This window comes from Canis lupus, chromosome 1, assembly GCF_048164855.1.
Source record: "Canis lupus baileyi chromosome 1, mCanLup2.hap1, whole genome shotgun sequence".
NCBI lineage: Eukaryota > Metazoa > Chordata > Mammalia > Carnivora > Canidae > Canis > Canis lupus.
The window spans coordinates 107,464,049-107,480,133 of NC_132838.1; the positions used below are offsets into that span (position 1 = coordinate 107,464,049).

The following is a 16,085-nucleotide window of genomic DNA, read 5'->3' on the forward strand; positions in this document are numbered from 1 at the left end:
CTCAGCAGCAAGGTGGCTCACATCTACTCCTCTCCTTAAGACCCTGTATGACCTAATCTCGGTCACCTCCCTTCCTCTCTCACTTGCTGACTCCATTCCAGCCACACTGGCCTCCTGGTTGATCTGAGCACACACACGGGGCACACTCTGGCTTCAGAGCCCTTTGCTGTTCCTTCTGCCCTCTGGCTCTCCCTCCAGGCCTCCCCAGGGCTTACTTCCTCATTCTGCTCACCAGTAAGGCCCCTCCTGGCCACTCAACGGAGCACTGCCATCCTGTGCTTTCCAGAGGGCAGAGCCGTCTGTCTGGCTTGTTCCCCGCTGAGTCCGGTTGCCTAGTTTTATTGTCTCCAGGAATGCCCTCAAATCCTGCCAACCCCCTTAACCCCCTCTTCGAATGTCTGAACCCTGCAGTCCACAGCCCCTCCATCCCCAGCCACAGCCCCCAATTCCTCCCCAAGGCCCCTGTCGCCCCCTTAGAGACACAGAGACGAGGCCCCAGCACTGGAGTTTATTGCCTCCCTGGCAGAGAGGAGGCATCCTGGGGGCAGGGCCGGGGGGCAGGCGAGTCTGAGGCCAGTGAGGGGGGGTGTTTCTCTGCTGTGTGATCTGAGGCTCAGATTTGGAGCTGGGGTGCTCAGTGGAGGCTCTTGGAGGCTGAGCTTGGTATTGGGGGGAGCCCTGGGCTGGGCTGGATGATTCTGCCAATGAGAAACAGATGTTCACTTACCCTTTGGGTCTCTGAGCCTCCTGAGGGTGGGGTGGGAAGGGCTGGGGGTGCTGCAGTATCTTGGAGAAGTTGACCTGCTGTGTCCCTGAGAGCTCGGGCAGAGGGACACAGGGTGGATAGAGGTGTCCACATGCTACAGGTCCAGATGGGGAGGGGGGCCTGGCCACGGGGGCCCCTCCTTGGGTCACCCTGTGGGGCTACAAGGCTCGTAGTGGGCGCCCTGGGGCCTGGGGCTCAGAGCTCATCATGGTGACGTGTCAGGTCCTCGCCGTAGTTGGTGGCCTGGCTGCCCACGAACATGTTCCAGTTACTCAGGATCTCGGCCTTGCTCAAACGCCCATCCTGGAGGGAGGGTCACAGGTCAGCAGGGGGGACAAGGGGCCCTGCCTGTGACACTCCTCTCTGAACCTCTCCAGCCCACGGCTTTCTGGGTCCCTGTCCCCTACCTTTCCTCCACTCCCTCCCTGGGTCTCTCTATTCCTCTTTTAATCCCTGCCCTAACAGGCCCCCTCCCCCCCATCCCTACCCCCATCCTGGGTCTGGGGGGCCCAGGTCTGGGCATTTCTGCACAGCAGCCCCCTGGGGCACCTTGTCCGTGTCGCTCTCGTGTAGCAGGTGGTTGGCCTCCACCAGCGGCTGGTCCTGGGCCGGGGGTAGCACCCAGTGGCCCACCTCGCTGCCGTCCAGCCGCCCATCCTTGTTCAGATCGCGGAAGTCCCGGAATTGCTCCCGCTCAGTCTGGACCCAGGCCGGCTCCTCCTCCCCGGGCTCGGCTGAATACAGATCCGCTGGGCCAGGCAAGAAGGGGCGACGTCAGGCAGTTCTGGTGGGCACCCCGGGGCTCTGTCCCTGCCCTGACGCCTCCGAATCCCAGACCCCATCCCAGACCCCAGAATCCCGGGCTGCCCCCTTTGCTTTCTCTCTCGCCTCGGTTCCCTCTTCTGTTTGAATGGGATTGATAGTGACACCGGACTGACAGGTGATCGCCCTGCCACAAGGAAAATTACTTGACTGATGGATCATTTCCTCAACTAGCTGTCAGTCAGTTGGCCTGATAACACATAGGAAATGCTGCGTGTCCCTTGTTGTGCAGTGCACACAGTCACACCCCAACCCTTAGAACAGCTCACCCCACTTTAAGAACTGTGTGCTGGGCAGTACAGAGGGCCCGTGATGTTGATGAGCACTGGGTCTTATACTATATGTTGGCAAATTGAATTTAAATTTTTTTAAAGATTTTACTTTTTATTTATTCATGAGAGACACAGAGAGAGGCAGAGACACAGGCAGAGAGAGACCAGGCTCCCCGCAGGGAGCCTGATGTGCGACTTGATCCCAGCACCCCAGGATTACGCCCTGAGCCAAAGGCAGACACTCAACCACTGAGCCACCCAGGTGACCCTGAACTTAAATTAAAAAAAAAAATCGGGGTGCCTGGGTTGTTTGGTTGGTTGGGCAGCTGCCCTTGGCTCAGGGCGTGATCTGGAGTCCCCCAGATCCAGATCTAGCCCCGCATCCAGCTGCCTGCTCAGTGGGGAGTCTGCTTCTCTCTCTGACCCTCATGGCTCTCATGCGCTTGCTCTCTCTCTCTCTCTCTCTCATGCTCTCTCAAATAAAGAAAATCTTTTAAAATTTTTTAAATTTTTAAATAAATAAATAAATAAATAAGAACTTCACTCAGGATTGTTGGAGCCTCTCATTTGTTTCAGTTACTTGTAAACGTTTGAAAAACTCTTCCCCTAACCTTGCCGCTAGGGGCTGTCTGGGAGAAAGCAGCCCACAGATGGGTTTGGAAGACATTACCACCCAATAAAAAGTATGAAGGTCTCTATACCAGATCCAAGACCATGATAAGTACAGAATGCCTTCCTCTCCTCAGGGACCAGGCCAGGCAGCTGTCACAAGGATGTCACCAAAGACAGAGCAGGTGCTGGACACTCAGTAAGCTTTCCAGAACAGTGAGTGCAGAGCACCCCCCCTTTTTTTTTAGTGGTTCTAAGTCATATTTTCTTCCAGGAAGTGATGGCAACAGTAGACGGGAGCTGTCGTAGGTTTTTTTAACTTGTGGAGAAAAACTTACAAAGATTCAAAACGTAAGCTTAAAAAATAAAAACAAAAAATAAGGGGTGTCTGGCTGGCTCTGTTGGAAGAGCATTTGACTCTTTGTTTTTGTTGTTGTTTTCTAAAGATTTTATCTATTCATGAGAAACACAGAGAGAGAGAGAGAGAGAGGCAGAGACATAGGAAGAGGGAGAAGCGGGCTCCCTGCGGGGAAAAGCAGAAAGACACTCAGCCACTGAGCCACCCAGGTATCCTAGCATTTGACTCTTGATTGAAGGGTGGGGTGGTAGTTGTGTGTTTGAGCTCTATGTTGGAAGGAGAGATAACTTAAATAAATAAATAAAAATTTAAAGATTTAAATAAATAAATGAGCTTTAAACAATTTTAAATTGTGGTAAAAAGCACATAACATAAAGCCACCATTAGTGGCATTTAGAATCTTCACAGTGTTCGCAGCAACCACATCCACCCAGAACATTTCCATCCCCCCAAAGCGAGACCCTTTTCCCATTAAGAAGCAACTCCCTGGGCAGCCCGGTGGCTCAGCGGTTTAGCGCCGCCTTCAGCTCAGGTCATGATCCTGGAGTCCCAGGATAGAGTCCTGCATCTGGCTCCCCGCAGGGAGCCTGCTTCTCCCTCTGCCTGTGTCTCTGCCTCTCTCTCTGTGTCTCTCATGAATAAATAAAACCTTTTTTAAAAAAATTAAAGAAGAAGTGACTCCTTTCTGCATCCCCCCCCCACTTCAGCCCCTAGCAATTAGTAATCTAATTCCTGTCTCTTATGAATCTTCCTATCCTGAATATTTCATATAAATGGAGTCATACAAGAATATCATGACCCCTTTGGCTGGCTTCTTTTACTTGGCTTAGTGTTTTTATTTTTTTGTTAAAGTGTAGCTGACACACAATGTTACATTCATTTCAGGTGTGGGACCTGGTGACTTAGCATACTGTTTTGAAGATTTACCCACATTGTAGCCTGTGTGAGTACTTCCTCCCTTTTTATGGCTCAATAACTTCTACCACCTTCCCCTTTAGCAGTCATCGGCTACAGGCATCATGGTTGACTAGATGTTATTCTATCTCTTGGCTGCTCTACTACCATTGCCTTTAAAGGTAAGGAAGCCAAGGCTGAGAAAGGTCAAGGAACTCATTTCCGGGCCCATGGCTGGAAGGTGGCAGGTGGGAAGCACGCAGGCTCCAGAGTGAGCAGAATGCACCTTGAACACAATGCACCCCCACCCCTCCCACCTTCCCTGACACACCACCTGTCCCCCAGCCTGGGTCAGGGCCCAAGGTGCCCCTTCCATTCTCCTGACTCATGCTCTTCCATCTACCATTCAACAGATGTCAAATTACGTTTTCTTGGGGAACCCTGGGGTCCCACCTGCATCTGTTTCTCTAGACCCCTTAGAGGGAAGGGAAGCAGCCTAGAGGTCAGGGTGGGACCCTGGACTGTCATCCTGCTCCACCCCAGACAAGTAACTGGGTCCCTCTGGGCCTCAGCTTCCTCATCTGTAAAATGGGGTAATAATACCCATCTTAGGGCACCTGGGTGGCTCAGTAGTTGAGCGTCTGCCTTTGGCTCAGGTTGTAATCTCAGGGTCCTGGGATTGAGTTCCACATGGGCTCCCTGCGGGGAGCCTGCTTCTCCCTCTACCTGTGTCTCTGCCTCTCTGTATGTCTCTCATGAATAAATAAATAAAATCATTAAAAAAATAGCCATCTTGTAGGACTGATACCCATCTTGTCGGGTTAAAAGTTGTTAACCACTCAGAACAGTCTAGCATGTGGTACGTGACATTGCGCCATTTGTTGGTGATGATGCCTGAATTCTTTCTTACAAAAAAAAAAAAAAGACTTCTATCTTCTATCTTCCTCACTGATGTAAAAAAGATAAATTATGCTCAAATAAAAATGTCTTGCCTGAGGGTTTGTTCCATAAAAACATGCTATGGAAAAATGTTTTCAGGGGTGCCTGAGTGGCTCAGCTGGTTGGGCATCTGCCTTCGGCCCAGGTCATGATCTCAGGGTCCTGGGGTTGAGCCCCGTGTATGCCTCCCTGCTCAGCGAGAACTCTGCTTCTTCCTCACCTCCCTCCTTGTGCTCTCTCTCTCTCTTTCACTATCTCTGTCTCTCTGTCTCTCTCTCACAAATAAAATAAAAAAGAAAGAAAGAAAAGAAAAGAAAAGAAAAGAAAAGAAAAGAAAAGAAAGAGAGAGAGAGAGGAAGGAAGGAAGGAAGGAAGGAAGGAAGGAAGGAAGGAAGGAAGGAAGGAAGGAAGGGAGGGAGGGAGGAAGGAGAAAGAAAGAAAGAAAGAAAGAAAGAAAGAAAGAAAGAAAGAAAGAAAGAAAGAAAGAAAGAAAGAAAAATGTTTTCAAACTTGTAAAAATATCCATATTTAACAGCTTTCTCCTCAACTATATTCTTTACCCCCTGGGCAGTCCGGCTGGCTCAGCAGTTTAGCGCTGCCTTCAGCCCAGAGCCTGATCCTAGAGACCTGGGATCGAGTCCCACGTCAGGCTCCCTGCATGGAGCCTGCTTCTCCCTCTGCCTGTGTCTCTGCCTCTCTCTCTCTCTCTCCCTCTCTTTCTCTCTGTCTCTCATGAATAAATAAATAAAAAAACTTAAAAAAAAGTTATTTACCCCTGAAGGCAGGGGTAGAGGCATGGCCAAGAGGAAATTTGGGCGTGTCACAAGCCTCCCCCACCAAATTCTGAGTAACAGGAGACACAGCCTTTGCTGTGCAAAGGCAGGCTCAAGACAAGCTCCTTGATTTCTAAATTTTAATTAATGCAGCCGCTGAGGCCCGATTTTTTAGATACTCCAGACCCTCCCAGGAAGGAACCTGGTCTATGATATCTGCTGTATCCTCAACCATGAACATGCAATAGGTGCTCAATACATGTTTCCTGGTCTCAGCACACCATGAGTGCTTAACAAATGCTTTTTTGGGTCTGGCACACAGGAGGTACTGGATAAATGTTTCCTGGGCCTGGCACATAGTAGGTGCTTGGTAAAGATTTGCTAGACCCAACAAATATATGTACTCGATAAATGTTTGCTGGGCCTGACAGACGGTGGGTAATGGATAAATACTTTTAGGGCTCAGCAAACAGTAGGTGCTCCATTAATGTTTGGTGGCTACATGAACTCAAGCAATGCCCCTGCCCCCACTTTAGGATGGCCATTGGTCTCTTATGGGTGTATACATTGGGCTGTTTGGGGGAGGACAGGCGTCCTCAGGAAGGGGATCAGGTCTCACTCACCGATGTACTCATCCACTTGGACGTAACCATCCTTGTTCTTGTCCAGATCCTCCAGGGTTTCCTGGGGAAAGACAGGCATTGGTGCTGGCTCCTGAGGAAGCCTGGCCCTCTGGGATTGGGATGTGAGGTTCCCTCTGGGAATCTGGCTCTGGCTCAACTGTGTGACCAGGCTTGGGAGCAGTCTCAATGGGGTCAACCTGTCCTGTGGTGGGGGTAGGGGTTGGGTGGCTTTCTGGGGTGTGTAATGGGCCCCTATTTAGTGCATGGGGGCCAGGGAACCCAGATGTCCTGTGATGCACAGGCTGCTTCCACAGAAAGAGACCTGTCCTGCATCCCTACTTTTCTCACACCCCACAGCAAACACTCTCCAAGGGCAGAAGCCTCTTCCCATTGAGCAGAACCCAGACCCCAGCTCCATTTTGCATATGAGCATGACATACTTGGTGGACCATTGTGACACACACAATACCTCCGCTCATGGTTCTCTCTCCACTTCTTGAGCAAATAGCTTCTGTTTCCCACTTTTATGCTCAAACTCACTCACTTTAAGATGGTGTAGGGCCTGACACTCCACTACGCCTTCTTTGGAAAGAAAGCTCCAACATTTTAGGGTTGCCAGAAAAAAATATAGGATGCTCACTCACATCCAACTTTCAGATGAACAACTAATATTTCTGGGTTTTTTTTAAAGATTTTATTTATTTATTCATGAGAGACACAGAGAGAGGCAGAGACACAGGCAGAGGGAGGAGAAACAGGCTCCATGCAGGAGCCTGATGTGGGACCTGATCTCGGAACTCCAGGATCACGTTCTGAGCCAAAGGCAGATGCTCAACCTCTGAGCCACCCAGGCATCCCCTAGTAATTGTTTAGCATAAGTATGGCCCCACACGAAATTTAGAACATACTTATACTATAAGACAAAGTTCATTTGAATTTCAGAGAATTTCTTAACATGAGTATGTCCCAAATACTGTGTGAGATATATAAAATTTATTTTTTATATTTTTATTTTTTATATTATTTGTTATAAATTCAAGTACAATTGAATGCCTTTTGTTATTTGATAAATCTGGTAACTCTACAACACTAACATATTGAAATTCCTGGTTTTTTGTTTTTTGTTGTTGTTGTTGTTGTTGTTGTTGTTAAAGATTTTATTTGTTTATTAGAGAGAGAGCAAGCAGGGGGAGAGTGACACGCAGACTCCACGCTGAGCACAGAGCCCAACATGGGGCTCAGTCTCACAACCCTGAGATCATGACCTGAGCTGAAATCAAGAGTCAGACGCCTAACCAACTGAGCCACCCAGAAGCCCAAAAATTCGTTATTTCTTTTAAGTAACTGTCTTTTTTTTTTTTAAGTAGGCTCCATGTCCAATGTATGACTTGAATGCATGACCCTGAGATCAAGAGTCACATACTCTACTGACTGAGCCACCCAGACAGACACCCCTATAAGTGATTTTCCCTTAGTTTCCGCTTTATACAAGATAGTCGGGGCAAATAGTAATGTTTTGAAATCCTGTGTGTGGGGAGATTACACTGGATATCCATGAATGTGAAAGAGGACAGCAGAGTTTAGACAAGGGCTTGGCAAACTTTTCCCATAAAGGGCCAGAGGAAACAGATCTGGTTTTGGGTGCTGTAGAGTCTCTGTTGAACTGACTCAACTCTCTGTGGTTGTGGCACATGAAAGCTTAAGGGTGTGGCCACACTACAATAAAATTTTATTTGCAAAAACAAGCTGTGGGCTGCAGGTTAGTTTTCTGACCCCTGGTGCGGGCCATGGATTCAACTGCTTGCTGCGCTTCAAATCCAGGCTGTGCCACTTCACCTCCAGGTCATCTCACGCTAGTCACCTCACCTCTCTATGCCTAGGTGTCTGCCTATGTAAAATGAAGAGCAGAGCCCACTCCCATAGGGTTGCCATGATGATTCAATCAAGCTAATGCCTAGGTAAGGGTGTTACCACGATGCCCCTGCCACAGAGGGCACATTCAATCAGAATCTGTTAAATAGGGATCCCCGGGTGACGCAGCGGTTTGGCGCCTGCCTTTGGCCCAGGGCGCGATCCTGGAGACCCGGGATCGAATCCCACGTCGGGCTCCCGGTGCATGGAGCCTGCTTCTCCCTCTGCCTCTCTCTCTCTCTCTCTCTCTCTCTCTCTGTGACTATCATAAATAAATTAAAAAAAAAAAACCTGTTAAATATTCTCACTGCCTGGCTGGCTCAATCAGTAGAGCACACAACTCTTGATCTCAGGGTTGCAAGTTCGAACCTCACATTGGATGCAGAGATCACTTAAAATTTTTTTTTAAGATTTTATTTATTTATTAATGAAAAACACAGAGAGAGACACACACACCGGTAGAAGGAGAAGTAGGCTCCATGCAGGGAGCCTGATGCGGGACTCAATCCCAGGACCTCGGGATCACGACCTGAGCCAAAGGCAGATAGATGCTCAAACACGAGCCACGCAGGCGCCCTTAAAGTCTGTTTAAATTTATTTAAAAAATAAAATCTTAAAAAAAAAAATCTTGGGCACCTGGGTGGCTCAGTCGGTTAACCATCTGCCTTCGGCTCAGGTCATGATCTCAGGGTCCTGTGATCGAGTCCCGCATCAGGCTCCCTACTCAGTGGGGAGTCTGCTTCTCCCTCTCCTGCTCCTCCTGGTTGTGCTTTCTCTGTCAAATAAAATCTTAAAAAAAAAAAAATCTCAACTCAGGAGAGTAAAGAGGCAGTACGACATTATCTGCTACAAAGAGGGACATAGGGCCTTGTAGGATGGGGAGTCTAGTTGGTTCAAGGAGGCTGGGTTAACAACATCTCTCCTCCGTAGATCATAGTCATCTCTAGAACCAGCTGGAAACCCCACCTCAAAGGTGAACACACCAAGTCAGTAAAATGCCTTAGAGATATCTAAAACAAAACAAAATATCCAAAACAATTGCAAATGAACATCCCAGTGGAGCCAGTGATTTCACTGCTAGAAGTTTTATCCTGTAGCTATATTGACGTGTGTGTATAAAGTGACACAATGAACATTTACCACCAGTCAATTTTGCAGTTTTACATGTACTAACTTATCTAAGCCCTATAACCAGCCTTGATGTAGGGATAATTATCAGTACCACCATTTTACAGATGAGGAACAGATCCAGAGAGGTTAAATAACTTGCCTAAGGTCACAAAGCCAGGAAGCTGCAGGGCTGGGATTTGAACCCAGGCCTTCTGGCCTGAGAGCCCTTGATCCTAACAGGCTTGCCACAGACCCTCAAACCCACTCTGGAAATGGAGCCATACGAAAGGGGTTACCTGTGGGGATGGGGTTGGGGGATAGGACTGATGAGATGAGGAGGGCAGAGGATTATCCACCTTTTTTTGCATCCTTTGGGCATTTAAACACATCAATATGTAGCCATTTTAGATGTACATATAATTACACTTATAAAATAATTTGCAAAGAGGTACCTGGGTGGCTCAGTTGGTTAAGCATCTGCCTTCGGCTCAGGTCATGAACCCAGGATCCTGGATTGAACCCCACATCGGGCTCCCAGTTCATCAGGAGTCTGCTTCTCCCTCTCCCTCACTGCTCCCACTTCTTGTGCTCTCTCTCTCTCAAAATAATTAAATAAAATCTTTAAAAAAAATTATTTGCAAAAAGTTAGGCATGGTAGAAATGGATATAAATCCTTCTACTAAGAGTGAACCCTAATGTGCGCTGTGGACTTTGGGGTAGTGAAGATGTGTCATTGTAGGTCTATCCATTGTAACAAGTGTCCCACTCTGGTGGGGGATGTTGATGTAGGGGAGGCTTGTGAGTGTGGGGGCAGAGGGGAATATGGAAAATCTGTGGACTTTTTGCCCAGTGTTGCTGTGAACCTAAAACTGCTCTAAAAATCAAGCTCTGGGGTGCCTGGCTGGCTCAGTCAGCAAAGAAAGTGACTCTTGATCTCAGAGTTGTGAGTTCAAGCCTTACCTTGGATGTGGAGACTACTTAAAAATAAAATCTTTAGGGATCCCTGGGTGGCGCAGCAGTTTAGCGCCTGCCTTTGGCCCAGGGCGCGATCCTGGAGACCCCGGATCGAATCCCACGTCAGGCTCCCGGTGCATGGAGCCTGCTTCTCCCTCTGCCTGTGTCTCTGCCTCTCTCTCTCTCTCTCTGTCTCTCATGAATAAATAAATAAAATCATAAAAAAAAGGAATTGGTGAAAAAAATTATACTGGAATAAGAAGACAGAGGCCAGCAGAAATGGCCTCAGAGTAGATACTCCATGTATGGGGTTAAGATAGGGTTTGGCCAGGATTGGGGTTCCCCAAGGCATTTCTGGGGGATGTGTTTTCAGGCTGGCGCCCCAACTCCAAATGGGAGCACAGGAAGGGTAAGGCAGGACCAAGAGTGATCAGACAATGGGAGGTCAGCTGTTGGGCAAAGGAGAGGTTACCCTCCACTGATCTGTTTGCAGGCTGGGTTCCCTGGGGAAGGTGCTGGAGGATCAGGAGACTGGATCCCCCAAGGTAAGCACTGGAAGGTGGCCCTGACATCAGAAGCCCAGGTCCAAGGAGGAGGTGGGAAGTGGAGAGCAGGTCCCTCGGGCCCTCACTCACAGCTATCACGATGTCCCGCATGTGCGGGAACTCTTCTGGGTGCAAGAAAGCTGTCAGCTCTTCCCGAGTGGCCATGGAGTCCCCGTCCTGGTCCGCCACCCGGAACCGCCGCTCATCCCGAGCCAGCATCTTCTTGTAGGTCTCAGCATCCTCCACATCGTGAAATTCTTCACCTGCGGAAGGGGGGATCTTGGTCAGGTGTGCTTTCATGGTGGAACACCAAGCAGGTTGAGGGAAAAGATAACAAAGGACCCAACTCAGTAAAGTCAGGGCAGGAAGGCCTCCCCAGAACTAGTAATAATATATATTCATTGTATATATTAGCAACCTTGTCCTGAGAGTTTATTAAATGCTAAGCTCTTTATGTACAGAATTGCATTTGATTATCACAAAATGCAAGTCAAGAGTGTTCTTTTATTTATTCTCACTTTATGAAGGAAAAAACGGATTCCCACAGACAGGAAATAACTGGCCCAAAGTCATGCAGCCAGGAATGGTGAACTCTGAGTTGACACGGGCCTTTTGGGCCTCAAGATCCCCTCTGGTGCAGTAAGTTATATAGACTCAGGTTATAGGACAGGTTTCTGTCAACAAAGAAAACAGTATGAGCAGAATGTGGAGGTCTGAATAGCTCACTGAGTTCAGGGAAACTATAGGAGATCCATATGGCTGGCCGGAAAATGCAGAAAAAGAAAGCCAGAGCTGATTAACTGAGAGTCTCCTCTGGAGGTACTGGGGAGCCATGAAGCCATGAGCAGGGGTGGAAAGACCCCTCTGGGGATATATGAGGGACAGGCTGGAGGAGGGGTGTGGAGGGAGGGTTTAGGAGGAAGAGAACAAGAACTGCGGAGGGTTGCAGGGCTAGGGCATGAGAATAGACAGGAGGGAATGCAGTTAGGAGATGGAGTAAATGGATTTGGGGTTCTCAGGAGGAGAGATCAGAGATCAATGGTCAGGAAGACAGAGCATGGGAGGTAGATGTCCCTGGTCAAGGATCCCCCAGCTGTGGTTATAGAGGTCGTGGACGCCAGAGTGAGAAGCCAGAGATCAGGGACTGGGAGTTTCAGGGTGATGGGGTACTAGAAGTGGGTAGACTTTGATCAAGAGTTGGAGGTTAGGGATCCCTGGGTGGCGCAGCGGTTTGGCGCCTGCCTTCGGCCCAGGGCGCGATCCTGGAGACCCAGGATCGAATCCCACGTCAGGCACCCGGTGCATGGAGCCTGCTTCTCCCTCTGCCTGTGTCTCTGCCTCTCTCTCTCTCTCTCTCTCTGTGACTATCATAAATAAATAAAAATAAAAAAAAAATTTAAAAAAAAAAAAAAAAAAAAAAAAAAGAGTTGGAGGTTAAAAAAAAAAAAAAAAGAGTTGGAGGTAGAGGGACGCCTGGGTGGCTCAGCGGTTAAGTACCTGCCTTTGGCTCAGGGTGTGATCTCACTGTCCCGGGATCGAGTCCCACATCAGGCTCCCTGCATGGAGCCTGCTTCTCCCTCTGCCTGTATCTCTGCCTCTCTCTCCGTGTCTCTCATGAATAAATAAGTAAAATCTTAAAAAAAAAAAAAAAAAAAAGAGGGATCCCTGGGTGGCGCAGCGGTTTGGCGCCTGCCTTTGGCCCAGAACGCAATCCTGGAGACCCAGGATCGAATCCCACGTCGGGCTCCCGGTGCATGGAGCCTGCTTCTCCCTCTGCCTGTGTCTCTGCCTCTCTGTCTCTCTCTCTCTGTGTGTGTGTGTGTGACTATCATAAGTAAATAAAAAAAAATTAAAAAAAAAAAGAGTTGGAGTAGAAGGTTAGGGATTCTTTTTTTTTTTTAAGATTTTATTTATTTATTCATGAGAGACACACAGAGGCAGAGACATAGGCAGAGGGAGAAGCAGGCTCCCCGCGGGGAGCCCGATGTGGGACTCGATCCGAGGACTCCAGAATCACAACCTGAGCCAGAGGTAGATGCTCAACCACTGAACCACCCAGGCGCCCCAAAGGTTAGGGATTCTGTTTCATAGGATAAAGCTTCTCAGGATAAGGCTGTCAAAAAGGTCAGGGTCACCACGTGTGTGTTTTGAGGGAAGCAGGAGCAGGGTCTCGCCGCATACCCGGCGCGTAGTGGCCATAGGTGGCGTTGCGCAGCTCCTCCCAACCCACACGGCCGTCGCGGTCCGTGTCGTACGTGTTCCAGGCGGCGCTCACCGAGTCGCGGATGTGCCGCTGCTGCGTGTGCGAGATCCAAGCGCGGAGCTCGGCCAGCGACACCCAGCCGTCGCCATCCCCCGCGCGGTCCATGCGGTCCACGATGCGCCTGCGAGTCGGGGCGGGGCACAGTCAGTCCCGGACCCCGCCCACCCAGAGACCCGCCTCCGTCCAGGCCCCACCCCTCCTGCGGGAATCACGCCCCCACTCAAGACACACCCCCATATAGGGTAGAAATCACCGGTCCCGGGGCCGCCCTCACACTGAGGGGAGACCCCCGTCAACCCCGGGGTCGCGCCCAGCGCAGGGCTCTGCCCCCTCAGTCCACACCCAGTGGGTCCCTGGCGGGCGCTGCGGTCCTCCACACGCCCTGGTTGGGGGAAGGACCTACGACAATCCAGGGCCACACTCTCCACTCTGACTCCACCCCTCGACCCTTACTAGCTCCATCTCGTTTGTCCGAGTTGAGGTGGGGACAGGGAGGAGGTGTTACACCGCGCCCCTCGCCCGCAGGCCCCCTATCCCAAGACTCTCTGAACTCTGGTGGTCACCGCCGCACACACCCCGGCCAGTCTCCCAGGCAAGTCTTCACCCCGCCCCCCGCCCCGCCTGCCTGGCTGCGCGGGCGATTTCAGGGCCCGCCCCCTCCAGCCCCACCCTATGCTGCGTCCCGCCCCTTTCCCCTACTTTTTCCAGACTGTCTCGGGCTTTGCCCTACGGCCATCACCCGCAACCCCGCGGGCCTGGCTTCCACACTCCCCTCCCCATGCGCCGGCCGGATCCTGTGCACCTTGTCGTCGCCTACGAAGTCCCTGAAGGCCCTTCCTCTGCACCCTCTCTCTGGACGCCCCTGTCTGCTCCCAGGCCCCCTCCCCACTCCCCCGACCACTCCCCGCCACCGGTTTGGGTCCTTACCCAACCACTCACAGAACCCTCTAGGTCATAGTCCTTAAGCCCCCAACCCAGTTCCCAGGGTCAACTCTGAGGTGGCCCTGCCCAGGTCGCTGCCCTGTCCCGTGCCAGGCTCTCTCTACTCTGATGGGTAGCCGGAGTCCCTGGACTCACACCCTAGCCTGAGGTTCAAGTTGTTAAGAGAGTGGGCTCCACAGCCAGATATTCTGGGTTCAAATCGTGCCACCTCCTCTTGCTGGCTCTATGACCTGGACAAGTCACTTAAAAAACAACAACAACAAAACAAACAAACAAACACAAAGGGGTGGCTCAGCGGTTTAGCACCGCCTTCAGCCCAGGGTGTGATCCTGGAGACCCTGGATCGAGTCCCGCGTTAGGCTCCCTGCATGGAGCCTGCTTCTCCCTCTGCCTGTCTCTCTCTCTCTCTCTCTCTCTGCATCTCTCATGAATAAATAAATAAAATCTGAAAAAAAGAGAAAGCAAACATTTTTAAAAAACCGTGCCTCAGGGCGCGATCCTGGAGACCCGGGATCGAATCCCACATCGGGCTCCCGGTGCATGGAGCCTGCTTCTCCCTCTGCCTGTGTCTCTGCCTCTCTCTCTCTGTGACTATCATAAATAAATAAAAATTATTAAAAAAACAAAAACAAACAAACAAACAAAAAACCGTGCCTCAGTTTACTCCTCCGTAAAATGGAGGATAAATAACAGAACCTACCCTGCAGCATGGTTGTAGGGATTAAATAAATTAACCCTTGTAAAGCACTTAGAACAATGCCAGGCATTGTAGCGATCTTATGCCAAATGCATTAGCCAATCACTCTGCCTTTCCTCCTCCTTCCCTCTTTTGCCCAGTGCCATCTGTGCACAAACTCTGACCCAGCAGACCCTGTTACCATCACTCTCTCCACTCCGATCTAATCACCGTTGTCTCCTGTCTCCCATCTGGACTACTGCAGTTGCTTTCTCACTGGCTCCCTGCTTCTTGTTCCCTATAGCCTGTTCCCCAAAAGGCAATGAGAAGGATTCTGTTGAAATCTAAGCCAGCTCACATCCTCCCTCTGCTTAGAGCCCTCCCATGGCTCTGGCCTCCCTAAGAGAAACGCTAAAACGTCCTGACTTCTTTGTTCCTTCTCTATCACCTTCCACCTTCTCCTCTTCACTCACTAGGTTGCAGCCACAGGAATCTCACTGTTCCTCAAATATCAGGCCTGCTCCTGCCTCAGGGCCTTTGCACTTACAGTTCCCTCCACCTGTAATGCTATTTCCCCATATATCCACATGGGTCGAATTTTACCTTCTCACTGAGGCCTCCCCTCCCCTCCCTGTTTAAAATTACAACCCTGATCCTCCTCTCCATCTCTCCTACCCCAGTCTCGCTCGGCTTTCCTCTGGGCTGAGCTGGTCGAATTCTTTGGCCACTTCCCGTCCCAGGAAAGCCTCATGGTCGTACTGGAAGTTCCCGTGGGCATCATCGTGAGGGGCCTCGCTCAGGGGGGCCGTCTGGTGCACCCTGCCCTGGCCATGAGGGCCTGCGTCAGGGGATGGCTTGCCCTGGGTCCCGCGTCTGAGCAGCAACAGCAGCAGCAGAAGGGATGGTCGCCACATCATCGGTCCCTAGGGAGCGGTGGAGGTTAGGAGTTAGGGGTCACGGGAAAAAGAATAGAGAGAGGATGGGAGAATGGGGGTGGGAGGCGGAGAGACCTAAGACAAAACAGAAAGACAGTTGGCTGCAAAGTTTAGGGCTCAAGAGCCGGGGATGGGAAAAGGGGGGGCGAGCTTCTCAGAGGCAAAGCCAGAGGTAAGGGACTGGGAAGCTCCTGAGAGTCCCAGACGGGTCCCAGAGCCTCTAGTGGAGGGGGGTGGGGGTTCAAGCGGGAGACGTGGCACACTTCCCACGCAAAGTATGGGGCGGGGTCGTGGCCAGAGAGCAAATGCAGGTCCCCCAGGCTTATTTGCAGCCCGGACCCAATTTATCGACCCGACAGAACCCGAGCCGTCCTCCCGGGACAAGCCACCCGCCCTGGCCTCCCTTTACCAGTTTATCCAGCTTCACTTCGCTCTACATAGGCGGCTCTACGTTCTCCGAAAAAGATGCCCAATTTGGCGGCGGTCCAGCTAGGCCCCGCCTCCAGCGGCGCAGAGGCCCCGCCCCCAGCCAATGAGCGCTCAAGAGGACCCCCAGGGGGCGGGGCCGGTGACCTCCGGGCGGGCGGCGGGCTCCCCACGCCACGTCCACAGAGAAGAGCGCGGCCCCCGAGGTTCGGCCCGCCCCTTCCCCCGGTAGGCGGGTGGGCGGCCCCGGAGAGCCGCGGATGCCAG

General features: G+C 51.0%; 1 protein-coding gene across 1 annotated transcript; it reads right to left on the reverse strand.

Moving 5' to 3' along the window:
- Positions 1-493: 493 nt before the first annotated feature.
- Positions 494-15,938, reverse strand: RCN3 (reticulocalbin 3). The gene is made up of 7 exons (XM_072771379.1): positions 15,802-15,938; positions 15,133-15,380; positions 12,758-12,960; positions 10,667-10,839; positions 6,057-6,117; positions 1,316-1,515; positions 494-1,069 (listed from the first exon to the last, which is right to left on the reverse strand). Exons 2-7 carry the CDS (start codon positions 15,372-15,374, stop codon positions 962-964), a joined length of 987 nt encoding a protein of 328 aa, XP_072627480.1. The 5' UTR covers positions 15,375-15,380; positions 15,802-15,938; the 3' UTR covers positions 494-961.
- Positions 15,939-16,085: the final 147 nt, after the last annotated feature.